This window comes from Centropristis striata, chromosome 5, assembly GCF_030273125.1.
Source record: "Centropristis striata isolate RG_2023a ecotype Rhode Island chromosome 5, C.striata_1.0, whole genome shotgun sequence".
NCBI lineage: Eukaryota > Metazoa > Chordata > Actinopteri > Perciformes > Serranidae > Centropristis > Centropristis striata.
Window position 1 is genome coordinate 37,078,651 of NC_081521.1, and position 23,511 is coordinate 37,102,161.

The 23,511-nt window shown below is 38.1% G+C and overlaps 3 protein-coding genes across 7 annotated transcripts; 1 reads left to right on the forward strand and 2 right to left on the reverse strand.

Moving 5' to 3' along the window:
* Positions 1 to 1,687: 1,687 nt before the first annotated feature.
* LOC131971251 (F-box only protein 6-like) lies at positions 1,688 to 10,682 on the forward strand. Of its 4 annotated transcripts, none has more exons than XM_059332581.1 (7): positions 1,690 to 2,854; positions 3,014 to 3,046; positions 8,683 to 8,932; positions 9,036 to 9,150; positions 9,232 to 9,327; positions 10,215 to 10,365; positions 10,466 to 10,682. In XM_059332581.1, exons 1-7 carry the CDS (start codon positions 2,207 to 2,209, stop codon positions 10,610 to 10,612), a joined length of 1,440 nt encoding a protein of 479 aa, XP_059188564.1. In that variant the 5' UTR covers positions 1,690 to 2,206; the 3' UTR covers positions 10,613 to 10,682. The 4 variants fall into 4 exon arrangements, with proteins under 4 accessions (XP_059188563.1, XP_059188564.1, XP_059188565.1 ...); XM_059332582.1 differs by having other exon boundaries at positions 1,690 to 2,851; positions 3,011 to 3,046; XM_059332580.1 differs by having other exon boundaries at positions 1,688 to 3,046.
* Positions 10,683 to 11,731: 1,049 nt separating this feature from the next.
* LOC131971252 (cell division control protein 42 homolog) lies at positions 11,732 to 17,774 on the reverse strand. 2 transcript variants are annotated; one of them, XM_059332585.1, is made up of 6 exons: positions 17,606 to 17,774; positions 16,253 to 16,393; positions 16,063 to 16,135; positions 15,844 to 15,953; positions 14,025 to 14,222; positions 11,732 to 13,199 (listed from the first exon to the last, which is right to left on the reverse strand). In XM_059332585.1, the coding sequence occupies exons 2-6, from the start codon at positions 16,355 to 16,357 to the stop codon at positions 13,110 to 13,112; spliced, it is 576 nt and encodes a 191-aa protein (XP_059188568.1). In that variant the 5' UTR covers positions 16,358 to 16,393; positions 17,606 to 17,774; the 3' UTR covers positions 11,732 to 13,109. The 2 variants fall into 2 exon arrangements, with proteins under 2 accessions (XP_059188568.1, XP_059188567.1); XM_059332584.1 differs by having other exon boundaries at positions 11,732 to 13,883; positions 17,606 to 17,760.
* A 1,545-nt stretch (positions 17,775 to 19,319) lies between these two features.
* LOC131971559 (CMRF35-like molecule 3) lies at positions 19,320 to 21,618 on the reverse strand. Its single transcript, XM_059333068.1, has 4 exons — positions 21,582 to 21,618; positions 21,134 to 21,499; positions 19,930 to 19,978; positions 19,320 to 19,777 (listed from the first exon to the last, which is right to left on the reverse strand). Exons 1-4 carry the CDS (start codon positions 21,616 to 21,618, stop codon positions 19,624 to 19,626), a joined length of 606 nt encoding a protein of 201 aa, XP_059189051.1. The 3' UTR covers positions 19,320 to 19,623.
* Between the last annotated feature and the right edge of the window lie 1,893 nt (positions 21,619 to 23,511).

A 23,511-nucleotide genomic window follows, 5' to 3' on the forward strand; every position in this document is an offset into this window, starting at 1 on the left:
TTCAGTCAATAAGTTAGGAGTTACTCTCACTGTATTTACAAATCAAATTCAAACCCATCATCCAGGCATGGTTATAGTAAAAGACAAATGCAAATAGTGCTAGTTCAGTCACTCAAAAAACTTCACAGGGTTTCAAGCTATGTATAGCATTTTGTAAGAGCCGTCGCTATGCGTTACTGACTTCCGCAGCAAGTATGTTCAGTTTACAAAATAGTTGATTAGCCTGGGGTTACAGGCTAGAATGCTCTGGCAAAGTTCAGCTATTTTGATAAGCAGTCAGGACACATATCAGCTTCTGTCACAAAAAGTAAATGACTGGGAAATCGTTGTGCTCCAACTTCTGCATGTAGCTATTTAAAATTAGCAATAACCACAATATTTAAGGGTGTACTACTACTAAAATCCCCCAACACATAGATGAGCCATTCTTGGTAGTAGGCTACCACAGCTCATTTTTTTGGTAAAATCTGCTTTATTGTAATTTATGTGATTTTTTTTTTACATATATTAGACATATTGAGGAAAATCAGGTTGTAGCTCGCAGTCTACTTTACTGAACTCAAAAAGTTGACTTTATTCTCGATCAACTGTTTCTTCCTCGACATCGTATTTCAACTTTATTCTCGTCATTTAAAACTTTTTTCTCAAAGTGCATCCTCTTATTATTATTTTCTCTTACCTGGCCCTAATCTTCCTCCAAAGAAGATTGAACCGGTACTGTCAACTGTGCTTTCTAAATGCAACTTTTGCAGTCAGTCTACTTTATTGCATCCTTGCACTCAGTGAAATGTAAATGACAAATATTAAAGAATTCAAAAGTCAAATATTATCATTTTTTATTATTAAATATAATTTAAATATTGCAGTGAAATGCTGGGTGTAATTAGCCTGGCTAACACCAGACCAAATCTCATTGGAGATTAGGTCTGGACACCTTCAATGCATTTCTCCGTAGAGGAGGTGTGGTTTACGATCCTCCGGAGCCGTTTATTGGACGCTTAGAATGTCTATCAAAAGCGTCTGTAGGTAGCTCTTAGCCAATCAGATCAGTTATACCAGATGACGTAGTAGAGCAACAGAGATGGATGTTTGTTGTGTGTGTGTCTGTGAGAGAGTGTTGCTGCTGCTTTGCTTCTCCAGTTCTCGCTTTCTGCAAGATTATTTATTTTCACGCTTTATTCCCCCTCATGTCATTCAGCCACACACATCCACTGATTTTATGGGCAATAAACAAGCTGCTGCGGGTCTCTGGGGGCTCCGCTGTCCCCCGGCTCGTAGCGAGATCACCGGCGGTGACCGGCGGTCTCACCGGCTCGGCGCAACGAGCCGCAGAAACCGCCCGTGCGGCGCTAATAGCCCCGCTACCGGTGATCTCGCTACGAGCCGGGGGACAGCGGAGCTGCCGAGAGACCTTTCGCCTTTCAACTTTCGCTCTAAACTATTTAAAACACCATCTACAGCTAAAGAGAGTTTCGCGTCTGCAGCAGCCATGTTGGATCCGGAAAGCTTCCAAGTGCCGAGTAGTACGCGTCATCGTCTCACCGTCCCTCCCCGCTCTGTGATTGGATCCCTAAAACAGGGCTAAGATAATCGCTTAGTTTCCAGACCGCCTGGAGGTTCGAAATCAAATTCGAGCGCGCAAGGCAGTCTGGGTATACCCAGGCTAGGGTGTAATGGCATAAGGCTGTAATCAGGGCCGAGTGAAAGAAGTCACACTTTGCCCGCCCATTAGGCTGACACATACCGGAAGTTTCCTCAAAGGAGGGTTTCAAGAGGACTCGCTATCAATTCTACCCGGCGTACACCGAATCTCAATCGGTACGGCGGAGTCAACTGCCAAACCGACGTTCTTCTGCCTTATTCTAGAAGCTAGCCCCGCCTACTTCTCTGACATCTAGCTCGAGTGTCCTGGAGTGAATAACGAGCGCTACCCTGTCAACTGATAGCAATAGTCGCTATAGAGAATAAATATGACACATAGGTTGTTTCGGAACACGTATAAGCGAAAGTAAAGGTAATTTTAGAGAAAATAGTAGTCATTTGCTAAGTTTAGGCTTATGGGAAACGCCGTAGCTGCTTTTACTAGTGTCTTTACCTTGAACGGTACTTCCGTGTTGTGTGTCATCGGGTGTAAATAACTGTGGCCATGTACGTGATATTGTAGCTATATCTTTATATCTATATCTTTTATATCTTTAGAGGTAGTATGGCGGCGCCAGCCTTGCGTGCTCGAGCTGCCGGCTCTGCTGGTGCTCGAATAAAACCCGAGGTTTATAAAACAACTGATGGGAAAGTGATTGTGGAGGATGAGCTTCTACACTTCATCTCTGTCAAGATGAGAACAGTGCCACATGATGAAATTGTTTTGTTAGCCGCAAACAATTTCTCCTCCGATTGGATAGAAGAATCCAAGCGGCTTCTGTTCGAACTGTGCCCGACAACGCAACGCTGTGTTGAGCATAAAGGCGCACAGAAAGACGCGAACAATATTAAGGACTGCATGAGACTGCTGGATGAGCGTGGTGAGGACATCCCTAGGTTTGTTTCTTACCACCTGGATGAACTCCCACCTGTCGGCTTTGGCAGCATGGACGCATCGGCGCTACTCAGCAGGCTGGAGCGACTGAGCCAGGAAGTTTCCACTCTGAGAGAGGCGCTCGAAACTCAGGCAAGTGTGAGCATTAACCAGGGAGCGGCTACGGCGGCCCTGGATCGCCGGATGACGGACTTGGAGAGGAGCCATCGCCATGGATCGCCCGGTCGGGCCCGTGGGGCTGGTGTTGCTTCATCGGGATCGCAGGAGAGTGAAGTGTTGGGGTCGGCGGAACATGCCCGGCGGCCATCGGGAGTGACGGCGAGCCCCAAACTTCTCTCCCCAGCATGGAGTACTGTTCTGAAGCAAGGGAAACGCAAGCCTCAGAAGCCCCCAAAAGTGTCTGTACAGCCAAAACCCGGAGGCACTCAGATCCGTAAACGCGAGCAGAGGAACGTGGGTATAATTGGCACCGGCACAGCGAGTAACATCCCAGTGATCAAAACCAAGCTGGTAAGTGTCTTTGCCACTCGTTTCTCCCCCGATCTAGACGCTAAGACTTTGAGTGACTATCTAGCTGAGAAATTAGAAAAAACATCTGCTCCTTTTAAAGTATGCAATGGAGTTAGGCAGGGGAGCATCCTATCTCCCTTCCTTTTTAATATTTACATGGACGAGCTATCCAACCAGCTTAATAGCTGCAGAACAGGATGTATGGTTGGTGACACCATTGTAAACCATCTGATGTATGCGGATGATCTGGTTATCCTGTCTCCTCCAGCAGCTACTCAGAGTATGTTCGCAATATGGCTCTGACTTTGATATTAAATACAATGGTAAAAAGAGCAATATTATGATAGTCAGAAGCAAGGAAGACAATAAATTGTCATTTCCTGTCTTCTCTCTCTCAGGCACTGTCCTTAAAACATGTGAAGAGGTCAAATACTTAGGACATCATTTGACTGATGACCTGTCTGATGATAGGGACATTCAAAGACAGTGCCGCATGATGTATGCACATGTCAACATGTTGAAACGTAAATTCTGTATGTGCTCATTGTCTGTGAAGATCACTCTTTTTAAAACTTTCTGCACCCCAATGTATACTGCTCACTTGTGGCGGCAGTACTAAAAATAGCAGTATCCAGAGACTCAAGGTGGCATTTAATGATGGCTTGAGGATGCTGCTTAATGTACCAAGAGGGAGCAGTGCTAGCCAAATGTTTGTGAGTGCTGGTGTGTCCACATGTCCTGCTGTACTCAGGAACCTCATGTTCAGCTTCATGTGTAGACTTTCTCAGTCACCAAATAGCATCATTTCTGTGCTGGCAAACCCTGCCATGAGTACGGTCAGGCTCACCTCAAGGCTTTGGAAGCACTGGCGTTTTAGCCTATATGTAAATATTTGATATTGAATATCTGTCTGTCTCTATCCTTTTTGTTTCTGTCTTGTTGATTTTTATTTTATTTTTTTATCATTGTGTTTTATTCTATTGTTATATGGACCGCCCCTGTGTCCGAAATAAAGTGTTGATTGATTGATTGATATAAGCCACTACACACAGGTGTATTTTCTCTAAGAGGTCGAAAGCGGTTAAGTATATTGTGAAAACACCAGGAGCTTGGGTCGGTCCCGGGAATGAAGAGGAAAGCTAAAGCTATGGGTGCAATTCAGAGCTCTGGTTCAATTGTGACCACTTCTTCAGCTGCAGGACCGTCAGACTCTCTTTCACAAGAGGATGTAAGTGTTTACAATATTATTACATAACTACTGAAAGAGCTTCACATAACTGCGGCCCGGGTAAAATGAGATTGATAGGTGGTTACAACTAGCTATTACTTGTTGCAATCTTAATAGAAGCTAAATTTAATAAGAATTTCGTCACCCTGTTAAAATAATCGACTAACTCATTTTTCAAGTTTTTCAGGAAACACAAAAAACTTCACCAAGTGTAACACGTGACATTGATCATTTCACTCAAAAAAGGTGTAACAAAGGATGGCTATTGGCATAGTAATAAACACTGTGTAAATTATGTAACTTAAGATAAATAAATGACTTATGCAATTTTTTGAACATGCCTTTGTGACTTAAGAAAGATATGGTAACACTTTATTTTGAAGGGGTCTACATAAGAGTCACACAAGCCTGTCAGAGACATGACATGACAAGTATCATGAGCATTAATGTTACTTCAAAGTGTCATTAATGTTCATGACACATCCCATGTCATGTTTATGACACGCTCATGTTACTCTTATGAGGACACCTTCAAATTAAAGTGTTATCCTATCTTGCTTAAGTCGCAAAGGCATGTTAAAAAATGCCTAAGTCACATTTTAGTTTGACTTAGGCAAAATAAATCCGCTTAAAGGGGTAAAATCACATGATCTGATCAACTGAGGATATAGGTGATTTTACCATAGGTGGCCGGCATCATGAGGAGATGAGCAAAAAACCCCAATTTTGACAAAAAAAATGACTTAGGCGATTATTTTAACAGTGTGACAACTTGTAACACTTTTAGTTCAGACCACAGTCTGTAGTTCAGACCAGTGGTGGACTCAGGCAATCTGATGTGCAGGAGCACTAGCTGCAGGGAGTTTTTCTTTCTTTCACTTTTCTCCATTGAATAGTAACCATTTGTGCACTGCTTATCAGCTGGAGGGGAATTCTATGTGACTGCATCATGTTTTCTCAAGATTAACACCACTGTTAAGAGAACTTAATCATGCTCCAACTTCTGCATGTAGCTATTTAAAATTAGTGTAAGGTTCAGAAGTTAATATAATTTATATTTGACTAAAATATGCTTTTACAATGTTATCATTTTCATTAATTGGCTGTTTGTGTATTTATATTGCACATTTATTATTTACATATTTACATGTTGAATGTTTGCAGCTGCGTCTTTAAGACAGTTTAGGACTGGCTGCTGATTGGTTGATTCAGTCTGGTGGATGTGAGAAACCAGGAAGTGAAGTTGTATTGAGGTTTGGTGACTGAGTAAAAAGGCTGTTTTGAGAAAGTCATCTGTCTCCATCTTGCTGTCTCTCCTTATAAAGTGAGATCCAACCACCACACATCGAACCCTCACGTTACATTAGCAATAACCACAATATTTAAGGGTGTACTACTACTAAAATCCCCCAACACATAGATGAGCCATTCTTGGTAGTAGGCTACCACAACTAATTTTTTTGGTAAAATCTGCTTTTATGTAATTTATGTGATTTTTTTTTAACATATATTAGACATTGAGGAAAATCAGGTTGTAGCTCGCAGTCTACTTTACTGAACTCAAAAAGTTGACTTTATTCTCGATCAACTTTTTCTTCCTCGACATCGTATTTCAACTTTATTCTCGTCATTTAAAACTTTTTTCTCAAAGTGCATCCTCTTATTATTATTTTCTCTTACCTGGCCCTAATCTTCCTCCAAAGAAGATTGAACCGGTACCGTCAACTGTGCTTTCTAAATGCAACTTTTGCAGTCAGTCTACTTTATTGCATCCTTGCACTCAGTGAAATGTAAATGACAAATATTAAAGAATTCAAAAGTCAAATATTATCATTTTTTATTATTAAATATAATTTAAATATTGCAGTGAAATGCTGGGTGTAATGGCATAAGGCTGTAATCAGGGCCGAGTGAAAGAAGTCACACTTTGCCCGCCCATTAGGCTGACACATACCGGAAGTTTCCTCAAAGGAGGGTTTCAAGAGGACTCGCTATCAATTCTCTGCTAAGTTTAGGCTTATGGGAAACGCCGTAGCTGCTTTTACTAGTGTCTTTACCTTGAACGGTACTTCCGTGTTGTGTCATCGGGTGTAAATAACTGTGGCCATGTACGTGAAATTGTAGCTATACGCCACTACACACAGGTGTATTTTCTCTAAGAGGTCGAAAGCGGTTAAGTATATTGTGAAAACACCAGGAGCTTGGGTCGGTCCCGGGAATGAAGAGGAAAGCTAAAGCTATGGGTGCAATTCAGAGCTCTGGTTCAATTGTGACCACTTCTTCAGCTGCAGGACCGTCAGACTCTCTTTCACAAGAGGATGTAAGTGTTTACAATATTATTACATAACTACTGAAAGAGCTTCACATAACTGCGGCCCGGGTAAAATGAGATTGATAGGTGGTTACAACCAGCTCTTACTTGTTGCAATCTTAATAGAAGCTCAATTTAATAAGAACTTCGTCACCCTGTTAAAATAATCGACTAACTCATTTTTCAAGTTTTTCAGGAAACACAAAAAACTTCACCAAGTGTAACACGTGACATTGATCATTTCACTCAAAAAAGGTTTAACAAAGGATGGCTATTGGCTTAGTAATAAACACTGTGTAAATTATGTAACTTAAGATAAATAAATAACTTATGCAATTTTTTGAACATGCCTTTGTGACTTAAGCAAGATATGGTAACACTTTATTTTGAAGGTGTCTACATAAGAATCACACAAGCCTGTCAGAAACATGACATGACGAGTATCATGAGCATTAATGTTACTTCAAAGTGTCATTAATGTTCATGACACATCCCATGTCATGTTTATGACACGTTCATGTCACTCTTATGTAGACACCTTCAAAATAAAGTGTTACCATATCTTGCTTAAGTCGCAAAGGCATGTTCAAAAAATTGCCTAAGTCACATTTTATTTTGACTTATGCATAATAAATCCGCTTAAGTCACACACTTGACATAGGCCATTATCTTAAAGGGGTAAAATCACATGATCTGATCAACTGAGGATGTAGGTGATTTTACCATAGGTGGCCGGCGTCATGAGGAGATGATTTAGGCAAAAAAAAGCAATATTGACAAAAAATGACTTAGGCGATTATTTTAACAGTGTGACGACTTGTAACACTTTTAGTTCAGACCACAGTCTGTAGTTCAGACCAGTGGTGGACTCAGGCAATCTGATGTGCAGGGGCACAAGCTGCAGGGAGTTTTTCTTTCTTTCACTTTTCTCCATTGAATGGTAACCATTTGTGCACTGCTTATCAGCTGGAGGGGAATTCTATGTGACTGCATCATGTTTTCTCAAGATTAACACCACTGTTAAGAGAACTTAATTATGATTTCATTGTTGGAGGGACACTGCCTCACCTTTTCCCCATTTAAGGGCCCCTAGAGGGCACTGCTTCTCATTTTATCCACTATAGTAGTGGCATCAAAGAGGGCACTTTGACTCTGTGTGTTGTTGGTTTTGCTGGGGTGGTCCACCAGTGATGCAGACCATGCGATTGAAATGTTTCAGACATACTCATAGGGTGCATAGTTTATTCTTGGCAACCACTGAATTAAAATGTCATAAAATATGGCATGATGGACTTTTCCTTAACTGTCCAGCTGTTTGGCTATGAACTTTACTGAATGTTTGAATTCATAAGTTGAATTCTGGTTTCTGTGAGACTAGACTGTTTTATTTTTGTAGAGGAGGCACAGGTGCAGCCTAAATGATTCACTTTCATTTTAGTAGAAAATGAGAAAATTGAGGTTCGGGAGTAACCATTGATGTTGTATATTAAAAAACAAGGGAAAACCAGGCAAGTTGAGTTATAGAAAAATAGGATTTATTTATATACGGCGAACACAAAACTACTATCCAACGGACAGCGACAATAACCTAAATGCCTTCACACTAAAACACTCTGAGGACACAAACCAAAGATATAAGAACCAACTGGGTTCTCCTTCCCCAGCTTCCAGGCAGCACTCAGGGGTTTCACCTAAAACAGCCAACACTTCTACAACCGGCAAAATCACAGCGCGACAATGGCCCACCAGCTGCGTCTGCTTCAGGATTCAGTCTATTTAACACCTAATTAGCAATAGATCATTGGTGCGGCTGGAAACACAGCAACTGGGAGGAGCAGGAGGCGGATCTATAAAGAAGCAAGAAAACAAAAGAGAAAACAAACACAACACACCTCCAACCGTAACAGCAGGAAATGAAAAAACAGAAATAGACAAGTTAAAAAAAATACTGAGCAGCTTAATTCAATAACTGCTTCTGTATGATGAAGTGGGTTAGTTTAAATGTTTGGATTATCGAAGCAAAAAATGAATGGATTATTAAAACTAAACAGTTTACCCAGAGTTTGCGCTTACCTGCATCCTTTCTATGCGTTTCAGCTGTTCCCTGTTAACCTGGAGGTCCTGGAGGAGATCTTCCTGCATCTTCCTCCCCATCAGGTGGTTGTTGTGTGTCGGTTAGTGTGCCATCAGTGGAAAGAAGTGGCTGACAGTGAGTCTTTGTGGAAAGAGAGATGTCGACGAGAAGGATATCGCATCCGCGATGCTTCCAAAATACCCAGAGACTGGAGGATGTTTTATTTCTTGTGCAAGAAGAGAAGAAATCTTCTCAAGAACCCAAGAGGAGAACGTAAGAAGAAATGTTACTACATCTGGTGGCATATTTTCCTGCTGAACAACAAACTGGCTCTATGAAATGATTGATCTCACAACACCCTTTTTTTGTTTTATAGATGAAATGAAGAACTGGCAGATACTGAAGAATGGTGGTGATAACTGGAAAGTAGAAGGAGTATTGGTGGCACATCCAAATAAGATAGTCAAGAAAAACTTTGTGACCTCTTACGGGTGAGTATTCACCAGCAGTGGTCCAGAAAGTATGCAAAATTTCTGTTATGTAGCTGCTAAAAAGCTTTCTGTTTTCTGTAGAATGTGCAGGAAGGGTCAGCTGATTGATTTGGAGGTGGAAGGGTACAACGCATCTTTCATGGATCACTTCCAGCCAGACATCAAAATATCTGATTGGTGAGAAGAACACACATTAAACACCCTCACAACACTACGTTCTTCTTAAACATGAGATTCTGTATCTGTTTTGACTTTTGGTCACAAAGGAGAGAAGATAGAAGCTTAAGTGTACATATCCTTCAAACCTGCTTTAAATGCTAAAAAAAACAAAAAAAAAAACTTTCTGAGCCAAATGTGATGAAAAAGATTCTAATTTCAAGTAATTACAGTAAAAATGTGTCTAATACCGTCACAGAGAAAAGGCAAAATAACTATGTAATAAACTGAAGGCAAATTTATTATTTGGTGTGTTAAAAACTATATTAGTAACAAAACCATTCAAGTACTAAACTTTTTAAAAAATCCCAAAAGATTTATATAAATCTAAAACATTTAACCATTTTCATATTTAACATTGTCTATGCCAAAATCATGTGGCACACTCTGAGGCAAATAGCAGCCTGAGGGCGCTCCAAGCAAAAAAAAGAAATAAAGAATAATACATTTACAAGATGGATAACAAATAATAAAGCTTAGCCTATTTGATCGTAACATTGATTTGTTTCGATTAATTTAACTATAAATGAGAAGTCAATAACACCTCTAATCCCTGTTTTTGTACTGAGTCAGTATGTGTTTACACTCACAATAAACCTAGTCTTATATTGCACACAGAACACATCCAAGTCATTTTTTGCCAAACAAGGACTAACAAGCTGCTGTAACTCTCAAACTAAATAAAAGAAATACACAAACCTACTGAAAACAAAAATGTCTGTTTACCAAGGCTGTAATTCCACTCACCAATGAACAATGCTAAAAAGACAAACAAAAAAAACATGTTTAAATTTAATCACTGACCCCGAGTTTAAGTGTACAATGCTTTTGCTTCTGTGTTATATCAGGTACGCACCACGGTGGGAATGTGGCAGTGAGTATGAGATCTGTGTGGAGTTGCTGAATCAAAGAAAGAAGCCTATTCAGACGTTTTCTCCTGAGACTATTTACTTTGAGCAGTTTGAGGAGCACCTTAAGCACGACCAGAAATGGAATCAGGTATGTACAAAGCACTGAGCGGCATTAACTAATACAAGGAAGTTTAGAGGAGGTTCAAAACCCAAGGACAACTCTAGACTTACTGATGTGTGTTTTTCAGATGACGCATGTGTTCAAGAACTATGGACCAGGAGTGAGATACATCCGTTTTGTTCACGGAGGCAAGGACACAATATTCTGGGCAGGATGGTATGGGATTCGTGTCACCGACAGCTCCGTTGAGATATGTCCAGCTATGGACACGTAGCCCTGAAGAATTCATCTAATGCCTGCTTCCTGCCTTTGCCTAAAATTGCACCTTCTTTTTTGAAATTGTCTTGTTTTCCTTATATAATCTGCAACCATTCTAAATGTTGAAGTAATATTTATTCGGGTAAAATGCTACGAATACTGTATGTTTCATTTTGTATCATTTTGTTCTGAAATGTCATTTTCAAAGCACTCTCAATGCTGCACCTTAAGAAGTGTGTTAGTCTCACACACTTTGGTGTTTATAAGGGTCTTGGGTTAAAGGAGTGCTGAACAGCAGAACTGTTACATTTTAGTCCTGAAACAAATGGAATTGAAAATGTAAAATAACCCTAAATTGTTAGTTTCAGAAAATCGAAATCACCCTAAAATACCATTTAAATAGTTAAGTTAAATAATAGCAATATCATTTATTAGACTTAAATATACCCGTAACAGCATGTGGATAAAAAGTATGTTAATGGGTAATTATCCACTTCTTCCCTAGGAGCATTACACACACATTTTTGCAATGAGGTAAGTTTCATTACCATTATGGTCCCCGAGAACATTTTTGGTTTAGATTCTAAAAGACGCGAACAACAAACCAAACCATTAGCCCCCTCATGACATATTGCTGTTGGCTACTTAACTGACATCTCACGATGCGTTTTAATTTTACAAAAAAGTAAATCACCTTCCAGTCAACAGTTCTCAATTTTAGTCAAAACATACAACTTTACTTACTTACATACTTGAATATGTCTGAATTTTTGTTTTGAATGCCATGTGATTATGGAAGTCCTTAGAACAAGACGCCTTACAGTACCAAGGCAGCTTTGCAGAGCACTCTTTAAGGGAAATATGTCTTGTGTTTGGCTAATAATGTGGTTATATAATGGCATAAGCAGTTACAGTATTACAGTTACAGTTAAAGTATTTTTATAAAAAGGTTGAATACTAGGGATTCTGCCTATACATGCTATTGTAACAGCAGCACTACAATGACTAACAGGCTTTAATGGAAGTACTAATCCTTTTTTCTGCTCTGTAAGTTATGCTGAACGATTGTATCAGTCATCTGTGGCAAATGTATACACTTTCACAACCTTTTATGTAACCAAGTCAGACAACAAAGTAGTATTTGAAGTTAGGTTTATTCATAATACTGGTTTATTGTGATGCTTTTATCACAAGCAAGATACAGTACAATTGTGATGTCAAATTGAATAAAAACCAAAGAATCAAAGAAACGTGTTCTCAACATGTTCCTGGTTAGTTTGATTTCATCTCAACTCCATCAGTGATGCACACGTTGTATTCAGTCAATAAGTTAGGAGTTACTCTCACTGTATTTACAAATCAAATTCAAACCCATCATCCAGGCATGGTTATAGTAAAAGACAAATGCAAATAGTGCTAGTTCAGTCACTCAAAAAACTTCACAGGGTTTCAAGCTATGTATAGCATTTTGTAAGAGCCGTCGCTATGCGTTACTGACTTCTGCAGCAAGTATGTTCAGTTTACAAAATAGTTGATTAGCCTGGGGTTACAGGCTAGAATGCTCTGGCAAAGTTCAGCTATTTTGATAAGCAGTCAGGACACATATCAGCTTCTGTCACAAAAAGTAAATGACTGGGAAATCGTTGTGCTCCAACTTCTGCATGTAGCTATTTAAATTGAAAGTGATTCGTGACTTGCGATAGCATTGTGTTAAAAACTCCATACATTTCTGTCATTATATGTCAGCTCCTGTGGATCTCCTCTTTGACAAGTGTCAATTCACCAGGTTATGTTTTGGCAAACTAGAACTATGATGGAGCATAGCCTAGAAATGTCACGTTACGTCATATATTTCTTTGAACCACCCGGAGGCTATGAACATGAATTTATGTATAAGTACGGCAACACTTTGAGAAATGCACATTTCTTAAAGAATTGGAAAACAATAGTTTTATGACAATGCAACACACATGCAGGTCTGTGCGTTAGGGTAAAACATACAGTATAAACCATACACTTTAAGGGAATTACTTGGTACTACTGTATTACTAGTAGCAAGTAATTTGTTACTGGTCAAAACATACGTAGGATATACTAAGACATCATTGGAGTAGCACTCTAACCAAATATTATCAGCTTGTTTGTGTTTAAGGCAGTCAATAAAACAGGAGATCTATTAAAATACCACTTCATTGTCAGTTCTTTTGGTATAGCACTTAACTCCAAGACATAATGTAAAGGTTACTAAACAATGTCACCTTCAGTTTGATGTAACCATTCAATGTTTGTCACTTGAGACCATTTCAGTGGCATCAAATAATCACAAACAGCATCAAATGTTACTCAATCTTAAAATTGTGTTCAACACATTGAATATGTATTTAGGTTAAGTCAGTCAGAGGGAAAACATTTCATAATAGTTTAACTCATGTTGGAATGTGCTTGTGCAACAAACCTCTTCAGTACTGTTAACCTAGATTTGGAAACTGGTGTGGAGAAGGCTGCGACGAAACTTAGAGCAGAACGCATTTACGTCTTTTCTTAGGTTCAGGAGGCTCCAGGGCAGCCAGTATTGCCTCATCAAACACATTCTTTAATCCTTTCTGTGGAAATAAAATATTAATATTCAAAACAGGGCTGTGTTCCAAATACAAATTAACATCTTCAGGGAGCTAATTGCAAAAGAAGGCTGAATAGAAATGGAGCAGGGCGATCAAAATTTTCCTTTATTCAAATAACATTATACAAGACTCCTTCATGATCAGGTTGTCTGAGTAAAGACAAAAGCCCATGGAAAATTTTGATGCTGCAGTAGAAAAAAAAGGTTATTACTGTCTAAGACAGATTGTGGCATAAATGCTTTCTAGGATACAACTGATGCCGAAGAGCTCAATACTGAGAGAATAACAGAATGTTAATTTAAACAACAAAAACAAAACAGTCACGTCCAGTTTCACAGACTCGCACACAAGATGCTGACAAAAAGAAAGAAGAACGTAAGATTGGCACTCTTGTTTTTTCAGGCAGCATGGACAGTTGTGATTAGGCCAAGTTGAATAAACAGAAGGAAAAAAAAAGTTAATGAGCACAAAGTTGTAAAGTTTAAAAGAGTGGTTGTAGTTATTTTAGTGACAGACATCTCTTTACAATGAGTAAGCAGCAAACAATCGAGAGGCAAAGCGAGATGCAAGAAGACATCAGAACAAACAGCATTTTCTCTTTCTTTGAGTTTCAGGGGGCTCTAAAGCGGCTAGGATAGCCTCATCAAATACGTTCTTCAGTCCCCGCTACAGAAAGAGGAAAAGGGAGAAAGACAGGCACACAACACAGAGTTAGATGGAGTTTTAAGCCAAATGCTGTTAGGAAACAGACATTCAAGCACATGCGTGTCACACTGGCTCTCGGTGTTATTTAACGGGAGATCTTACCTGCGTTAGGGCTGAGCACTCGACGTATTTGACTGCCTTAAGGTCACGAGCCAGTTTTTCTGCTGTCTCAGGGGTGATTGGCTTCTGTTTGTTCTTGGCTAGCTTCTCCACTGTGGAGGGGTCATCACGCAGGTCGATCTGAGTGCCTACCAACAGGAACGGGGTCTTGGGACAGTGGTGAGTTATTTCAGGAACCCACTGGAGAGAAAAAACATAAAAATGAAAAACCCGTCAACAAAAGGCAGAAACACTCGTTTAAAATGATGCTACAGGTAGGATATTGTGCATGAAAATGCCATGAAGTTAGTTCAGATGACAGAATATAATTGTAATAAAAAATTTGATTGTTATAGATTGAGGGGAGGGAACATATGTGGTGACATGGAGGAGGGGGGAAGTTACATGGGTTTGAATAAAAAGGGGAAAAAAACATTTACAATAATATAAACTTTTTGGTAATTGTAATCAGTTGTAAATATGTTATATATCAGCACTTGCATGATGATTATTATAATTATAACATTACTATATATTTAATATACATAGTAATAATTTCTAACCACCATGACCAGAGCAGGCTATGATTAGAGACTTCCCATTGTTAGAGGGCACCTCACAGAACAGGATCCACAGTTCGCCAGATATTTCTGAAATGCCTCAGGAAATGTATTCGGAAATTTTGCATATCAGCATGCATGACTAAATCATAGTCATGTTCTTGGTGTTTGAAAAACAGTATCAGTGTCATTCGGTCTACGGTTTTCATGTTAATCTTATCTGGCTTTATAAAATACCCCCTACTTTACACTTTTATACATGATCATAGGATCATGTGTGATTCCCTGTAAAACATGCCTTCCAGTGTTTTATAATGAAGGCAGCAAAGGAGGAAAAATACTGTACAGGACAACATGTTGCATTTAGAGTCACAACCACTACTTAACCCGTCCACATGAAATGATGTGTGAGTCATTATATATACGATTCATATATTCAAGAAAATTTCATATCTTCTACTCCAGGGGTTTTCAAAGTCTGAGACTGTGGACCTCCCCTCACACAAAACTTCAGAAAAGGCACCCCCCTCAACTCTTGCTGACATAGTAAGTAAAAGTAATAATCCCCCAAACTACTGTATCTCCTAACCATCTATTTGACCAAATCAAGCAGATTCAGGCTAAGAGATTTATCTTTCATTCACTGAAAACAGTTTGAAACCCCCATATTTTGAAAATATGTTTTTTTTCCCAATCAGTTTCTGTCTGTTTCAGTTGTCTCACAATGCATTAACAATAATCCACAATGTTCCACAGCGTTTTCTACGTGTACGCAATCATGGCAAAATGAGGCCTGGAGACACCTACTGTATTGAGTACTGAGCCAGGTTTTTATTTGTGGCCAGATTTTGTCAATGTAATAGCTTAACAATCGTGCAAACGATCAAGTTGCTGTCGAAATATAGGTCAAGTTTAAAGATGGGTGTGGTCTGGGAAAGGAAGCCGGAAGTACGGGGGAAGGAAGTAGGACAGGGGCCATTGACCTCTCATCTTTACGCCCCTGGCTCGATTAGTCATCATCGCTGGTCTCATTCCATTGCAAAATGGTCTTTATTTTCAGCTGTTACTCTACTTATTATTCCTGAAAGTATCAGTCAATCTATACACTTTAACTCATTGCTACAATCATCCAATGCTATAATTGTCCAATAACTTTACAAGACAAAGTATGATAATATGAAGTATGGGATGAAGGAAATTTGATTTTAGATGTTTTTCGGGTGAGCAACTCCATTGCTTTTAGATAAACACTTTGTACTCACCTTTTCTTTGACATTCTCAAATGAGGAGGGTGATACAACTGAGAAACAGACTAAGAAGACATCTGTCTGTGGGTAGCTTAGTGGTCGTAACCTGTCATAATCCTCCTGACCTATGAAGAGACCACAGAAAACAAAGTATCTTATATTGTGTTAGACTGTACTTAATTCAATTATAAATTCACGCTCATTAAAAGAGAATAAAAACAACAAAAAACGTACCTGCAGTATCAAATAAGCCAAGGGTGTATGGTTCACCCCCAATCATTACAGTTACTGCATAGTTGTCAAAAACCTGTGATTAAAAGAATAAATGGCATGTCATAGTGAATTCAGAAGTTTTACTTCATTAAGCAAAATGTTTATGTCTGCCAGCATGCATCTGACTGTGTAACACACCAAATGTACTTACTGTGGGTACATATTCAGAGGGGAATTTGTTGGTGGTGTATGAAATCAATAGGCAGGTTTTACCCACTGCTCCATCACCCACCACCACACATTTGATAGTCTGCATCTCTGTGCTTTTCAAGCCTGCTGCTAATAACGTTAGCTGAAGGGAAAGGTAAAAAACAACAACTTGTTAAGACATTTAATATCGTCACCCTGTTAAAATAATCGCCTAACTCATTTTTTCAAGTTTTGCAGGAAACACAAAAAACTTCACCAAAAGTGTAACATATGCCATTTATTGATCATTTCACTCAAAAAGGATGTGACAAAGCATGGCTATTGGCATAGTAACAACACTGTGTGTACATTATGTAACTTAAGAGAAATAAATGACTTAGGCAATCTTTTGAACATGCCTTTGTGACTTAAGCAAGATATGGTAACATTTTATTTTGAAGGTATCTACTTAAGAGTCACACAAGCCTGTCATAAACATGACATGGGATGTGTCATGAACATTAAAGACACTTTGAAGTAACATTAATGCTCATGATACTTGTCATGTCATGCTTAAGTCACAAAGGCATGTTCAAAAAATTGCCTAAATCACATTTTATTTTGATTTAGGCATAATAAATCCGCTTAAGTCACACACTTGACACCAGCCATTATTTTAAAGGGGTAAAATCACGTGATCTGATCAACTGAGGATGTAGGTGATTTTACCATAAGTGGCCTGCGTCATTAGGAGATGATTTGGGCAAGAAAAAACAATTTTGACAAAAAATGACTTGTGATGGCGATCATTTTAACAGTGTGACGATATGTTATGCTCCTATTCACTTTGGCCCTGAAATAACAAGCGTTGCCTACTGTTATTAACTAATAATACCTTCTAAACTAGTGAGGGCTTTGATTAGGCAGAGGGGCTCTAAGGGGAAATGCTGTTTCCTAACCTAGCATTAAGTAGTTAAGTGTCACACCCCATCACCCAAACTGTCTGGAGGCTAACATTAGCTATTGACAACGTTACTCACTTGCTTAACCATTTTCTTACCCTGCTAACTTTAGTATTTGTAAATAAGGTAATGGATCAATCACACAATATAACACTGTCTACTTACTACGCGTAAATGGGTAGTGAAAATGTTTGTATATCCGTTAGCAAGCTAAGCTAGCGCGGCGCTAGCAATCACTACACAATGCTAGCTAGTTAGCCGGATTAGCAACCGGCCGGCTACGATTAGAAACTAACGGAGTTACTTGGTGTATCTGAGTCCCAGCTAACAAGATGAAGCATGGAAACAACAACTGAACTTGGTTTGTAATCTGACCTCAGGCAGAGATGTCAGAAAATGTTAACGTTACATACCAATGTCCCTCCGTATCTCCGCTAGCTAACGTTAGCTGTCTATTTCGCCGGGCGTTGGCACCAGCGATCAGCAGCAACTTGCTACAGTCAGTGAGAAGCTAAAGCTTCACTCCGGCTGTCAGGCTAGAGACAACAACACCGGATATCACCTTCAAAGTAAAACATTTAGTTCACAATTTTATTTCCATTATCAGGTACACAACTACCACAAAGACCAGTCGATGGCAATGGAAATATAACATCTTCAGACTCCATCCAAAAATGAAGACTAAGACTTAAAACTGTGTTTGTTAATTACAGGGCAAAAATATAAACATAAAAAAAATGTGTAGACAGTATTTCGTCACACTGTTAAAATAATCGCGAGTGACGATTTGTAAATGAATAAAATGAATGTAAACACTAGCATAGTAAATGTATAAGCAATAGGAAAAGTAATATATTTTTGTAAAATGCTGTACACTGTGTGTATTGCAAGTATAGGGGCACTTATCTTGTGAAGTTATTTTCACTATATTTTTTATTATAACGTCATTTGTAATTTTTGCTGTTTCTTCTTTTTATAATCAATCAGAAACTTTTTTCATCTGCATTTCTTGGCTCTTAAACTGCTGTAACGTGAATTTTCCCAGCATGGAATCAATAAAGTTCATCTTATCGTTTCTTACATGGAGGTGTATACTACTTAATGTATCACCAATTGTAACCCAGCGATATTTTAAGTATACTAAAATAGGCCACTCTGCATAATTAGTAGAAGTATTCTTTACAATGTGGTTCTGCAAATTGTACTCAAATAAAATACTATTTCTACATATATTTTTCCTTTTGCTTTTACTTTGAAAGCTAACTTTCTCTGATTATGGTAGCTGTCTTGACACGAGTTTCTGCGAGGTTCCTGCAGCAGAAGTGGTGACATCACCTCCTAAACCCCTCACACCTTGCACCTTCACCTGAATCTGAGCTCTACCTCTCCCACATTGCACATACGGCTATCCTGTATTTGAAAAGACTGATTGATTTAAATTGAACAGAGACAGAAATTAAGTGATGCATTTAGCTGAGCTGGTCAATGCAAACACAAAACTATGAAAATCTGTAGAATTCACAACAAAATACCTGAGTTTAATGCATTTGCTGTTTGTTTTTGTTTGTGCAGCTACTTAGCTATAAGCCTTTAAGTGAAGACTTTATTGCATATTATAGGTTTCTAATAATTACTAATAAAAATAACTAGAAAATGCAATTTCTGAAGAAAATACAGTGTGATTGCTGGTTGCTGAAAAGCTGACACAACACTGCAATGCTGACTTGAATGTTTCAGAAGATGTTGAAGTAGTAGGTATAGTTGGTAAAGTGGGAATGGCTCTTGTTAGCATGCATGTCATTGAAAAGTTGAATAATACCGTAATGTAAAAATATGCGGAATATTTTAGGTTTTTTGACACTGCACTACACTGTTGGTTTAAATGTGCAGAAAAAGGTTAAGTAGCAGAAACCAAGAAAACCTGTTTTGGAGTGTATGTGTCTGCATGCCTAAGATTTAGGTCTAATCTACATCTGTGATCCTTTCTTAGATTAACAAAATGTGAAGCTGGACATCACCACCATTCAACTTTATTATTTGTCCACATTTTGTCATTTAAAAGCAGGATTTCACAAGAGTTTGGCCATCAATAATGCATGAAGAGATTTTTATTCTGCATGGATTCAGATCTTTGAAGTACACCCCTGAAGAACATCAACCTCTATGACAGTCCATATAAGATTTGCAAATAATTTAGATGAAAGCCAAGAGCCCCAGTCCTCCAGAGGTGCTCATTTTGAGCTGATTATATATTCAAAAGTTGGGCCCATAGTTATCAGGTCCTGGCACTGAAATTAATTAGATTTTTTATCATTTCCATACTAGAGGCCGAAAAAGCCACTTATTCCACTTGCATTATTTCTTGGTTTAATTTACAGACTGATAGAACATCCTCTGGAAGAATAGTTTTGTAGCCTTAGCATGAATGAGTTCATAATTCAGCATAGATGTTTGAGTTTTGTTCTTGAGATTCTTGTCGCAGCTGTATTTTCCTTGCAGCCTTTATCCTCCACACAGCGATGTGTGTTGATACCACACAACACAACATAAATATAAAAAGGATCCAACGCAGAGCTGCCCACCAACTGGTAAAAACAAACAAACACATTGGAGATGAGAAATACCTTCTTTTGTTGGTGGTATATTATTTTTAGACACACTAGTTAATGTTTTATTAATATTTCACTGAATGACATTATGGAAATTACAATATATTGTCCCTGAAGACTCTTCTCACCTTATTTCATCTTGATCCAGTACCAGTGATGGATTGGCTGTTGTTATCACTGGGAAAAGAACACTTTGCATTAAAAGTCAACAAATGACATTTACTGACCCTGTGTCCTTGGAAATTTGTTTACTAACTGTCATATGAGTCCAATAGTCAATGTTGAGTACATATCAGGTGTTGGCTTCCTATATCACCTTCACCCCATGAGAAGATGGAATTGCTCATTTCAATTAGGCTATAAAATTATTCAATGTGTTTTGTAAATTATGTAATAAAGCTCTCAGACCTTCTGCCCCATTGAGTAACAGCAAACCTACAGCAATAAGAATATCTCTTGTCTAAGGCTTTATTTGTTTTAGAAATATAATAGGTGAAATAATAAGGGATGGATTAGGAAATAGGAACTGGTTCCATTTGGGAATATGCTCCAAGCTGACCAATACACCAGACACATATGCCACCAAGCATATCACTTAATTTTATCATTGATGGTATGTTTCCTAAATGAAAAACAATGTTGTACAAATATTCTCATTTTATTAATTTTAGAAACTAACAATGGAGCTTTGCACACTTGAGTCACTTGGTGCCTTTTCTCTACTGTTTCTATTGCATGTTCAGACTCAGAGACAATACACATTAATGCTGTCAATCCTGTCAAAACCGACTTTTTCTCTGTGCAGAAAATTGATCAGGAATCAATAGGAAATCGGACCAATAAGCAGAATCTATAACAGCTTTTGGGATCAACAAAATCTTTACTTTTCATCCCCAAATCAATTCCCATCCCCAGAAATAATTCATATTCTTTCTTTTTTTGTTTCCTAGAGTGAAAAAAAATGTGTTTCTGAACATACTATGTTAAAATCAAAGTCTATTTTATATGTTAGCTTGAAACTTTTTGTATACATTTACATTTACATTACATTTAGTCATTTAGCAGACGCTTTTATCCAAAGTGACTTACAGGAAGAGTAAAAGCAAACAATCAAGGTATAGTGCAATATGAGCTATTAGTGCTAGTGACAATCATGTATATAATGTTTAAAATTGTTTTAAGCTTGATCACACATTAAAATAACACAATTCTTCAAGGACAGATATTAAGAACATATCAACACGATTCTAAGGCAGATAATATCATTTTTCAAAAAGGAGGTTTAGAGGTTAGAGTGTATGACATGTCTGGGCTAACCCAGGTGAACTATACCTGTGTGGGAGAGACTGAGCCTGACACCAGTGTGGTAGTTCCTTCCCAATTTGGCAATGACACACCAGTACATTTCCTCATCACTCTCTCTGAGAGAAGTCATAGTCACAGTGAAGACTCCTGCCACCTTATCATCTGTAATGGAGATTCTTTCACTCGGTCGCATCCTGGGTGTTTTCGCCACTATTTCACAAAGCTCATAAATTGGTCCTTTGCACCAATACTTTGTGTAATCTCTGAACTGACTCTCGTACTGACAGGGGACTGTCACAGATCCTCCGTATACTCCTGTTACCACCTCTGGTGCCGACAACTGGACTGAGTCCACTGCATGCTTTGTTAGGCAGAAGAGACAGAGAACTGGAGCTGCAAAGTGCAAAAAACATACCTTAATCATTCTTTTCAAGTTCCATTACACAGCTACAGTATTTTAAAATGCTGTTATTACCATTGAAGAAGCCAAGAGAAATCCCCGAGGTCCTCATGATGGGAATTGAAAGAGCAATGTGAAGCAGAAGCAAAAATTTGTAATATTTTGCATGCTTTATGCTTCCTCTTATTTCCCCATGTGATAAGCTTGTGCAATGAGGTGGTTTATGTGATTCAGGCAATGTTTATTTGCGTAGGCTTGTGTTTGTATGGCGATATTCTGTTGAGATCTAGAAACACATAAATGTTTCTCATGTGTATGTTGTCCATCTTTGTGGGATACAGTATGGTAGAGTGGAAACTGTATAGGCCAGTTTATTTACTGAAACAGCAGGTGGCACTAAAGACCAGACTGTCAGAGGACGTCTGGGCCTGCAGTATTGATCATTTCGGGTCTATCCTATTATTATTATATTTTTTTTTTTACATTTTTGGAAAGAAAGAAGATTCATTATGACCACATGAAGAAAGTCAAATACGAATGTTTAAGTGTTTTCACAATCATGCATTGCAGCAGTCTTTCTGTTTCTGAAATCTGTCTTGAGAAATCTATCTATCCATCTATCTATCTATCTATCTATCTATCTATCTATCTATCTATCTATCTATCTATCTATCTATCACTTAATCACTTAATCTCTCCATCTCTTCACCTATCCATCCATCCATGGGAACAATTTACTGTGGAACAAACAAACAATATTTTCTCTTGCCCCATTGCTTCACTTCCATTGCATTTGCCCGAGTACTTCCCCAGGCTTTAGTTCCTCTAATCTGAAATTTTTTTTGTGTCATTTTGCACAACTGTACTTTTTTTTAACAGCTTAATAATGATGTAACTGATGCCATGTATTATCATAAAAGATTATGCTTTCAGATTTATTTCTATGGGCTTTGATATTTTCTGTGCATGCAGTTTACTTTATATGTCTAATGATATCTCAATTTATGTTGTAGGCCTACCTTATTTTTTTTTTTTACATCATCTTGATCTTTATTGATTACTTTGTCTCAGTGACAGCTGACAAACTGCTCTACTTTAGTATTTATAAGAATATAAGAAAGAAGATTCATAAGTCACTGCCTGCATAGTAAAATTACAGCTAGCTGGCTAACCTTAGCTTAGCTTATGGCCGCCATGCTGTGCTAGTAGAAATCTATATAGCCTATACTATATTTGATCCATTTGCGCCTGTAGATTTCTCCCAAATTCACTTAAATCTAACTTCAGCTACTTACATACACAGGTAGACTTTGTCTATATATAATGCATAACTTGATTTACATAACTGTTCCTAAAAACACGACGGAAATTGTTTTGTTTTTTAAAATGGCTTTTGACAATATTATCTGATTTATGAAATGATAAAAGGAGATATCCAAATTTTCTTCAGTAAATCTAATCTAATATATCAACAAAATATGTTCATATGTTAAATATGTTCAAATTTATTTCCTGAAAATTAGTTCCTGCCTCATTTACATATCTAAACATACAATTTCAGAAAACTTGTAATGTTAAAAAAAGTCTTAATGTTAATAACAAACTGGGGAAGTTTCATAGTGATATCTCTACGTTTTAAAATACCATATTCACCTGTAGTGTCTCCCCTTAATATCATGGATCACTGGTGAAGTGATTTGGCAAAATAGACAACTAAAATACTTCACTCATATAGTATTTTTTGCGAGTAATTATGTTAGCAAGCAAACAAAAAAAGAGGCAAGCATTCAATAGGAAGGAAGCCAGCTCATAGTCGGTTTCAATCTCCAAAACCAACGAAGGTGAATCAAAGATGAATCAAAAGCCCAATGATAGTTTTTTCACGCATAAACGTCACATCCAGAGTCCTTTACATAGAAACCAGTCTGCTGTCTGTTATAAGCAACTAAGAAAGTCAGGGAGGTCGCAATTTTAAGTAATATTACAATATGATGACACATTGCAC

Excerpts from the sequence above, each read along its gene's own strand:
- LOC131971251 (XM_059332580.1), top strand. The coding sequence starts at position 2,207 with ATGGCGGCGCCAGCCTTGCGTGCTCGAGCTGCCGGCTCTGCTGGTGCT. Across the intron at positions 8,933-9,035 it reads CAAGAACCCAAGAGGAGAAC|ATGAAATGAAGAACTGGCAG; the intron begins GTAAGAAGAAAT and ends TTTGTTTTATAG. Across the intron at positions 9,328-10,214 it reads GACATCAAAATATCTGATTG|GTACGCACCACGGTGGGAAT; the intron begins GTGAGAAGAACA and ends GTGTTATATCAG.
- LOC131971252 (XM_059332585.1), bottom strand. The coding sequence starts at position 16,357 with ATGCAGACTATCAAATGTGTGGTGGTGGGTGATGGAGCAGTGGGTAAA. Across the intron at positions 14,223-15,843 it reads TTGAGAATGTCAAAGAAAAG|TGGGTTCCTGAAATAACTCA; the intron begins GTGAGTACAAAG and ends TTTTCTCTCCAG. Across the intron at positions 13,200-14,024 it reads AGTGCTCAGCCCTAACGCAG|AAAGGATTAAAGAATGTGTT; the intron begins GTAAGATCTCCC and ends TTATTTCCACAG.
- LOC131971559 (XM_059333068.1), bottom strand. The coding sequence starts at position 21,618 with ATGAGGACCTCGGGGATTTCTCTTGGCTTCTTCAATG. Across the intron at positions 21,500-21,581 it reads TTCTCTTGGCTTCTTCAATG|CTCCAGTTCTCTGTCTCTTC; the intron begins GTAATAACAGCA and ends TGCACTTTGCAG. Across the intron at positions 19,778-19,929 it reads CTGGATCAAGATGAAATAAG|TTGGTGGGCAGCTCTGCGTT; the intron begins GTGAGAAGAGTC and ends TGTTTTTACCAG.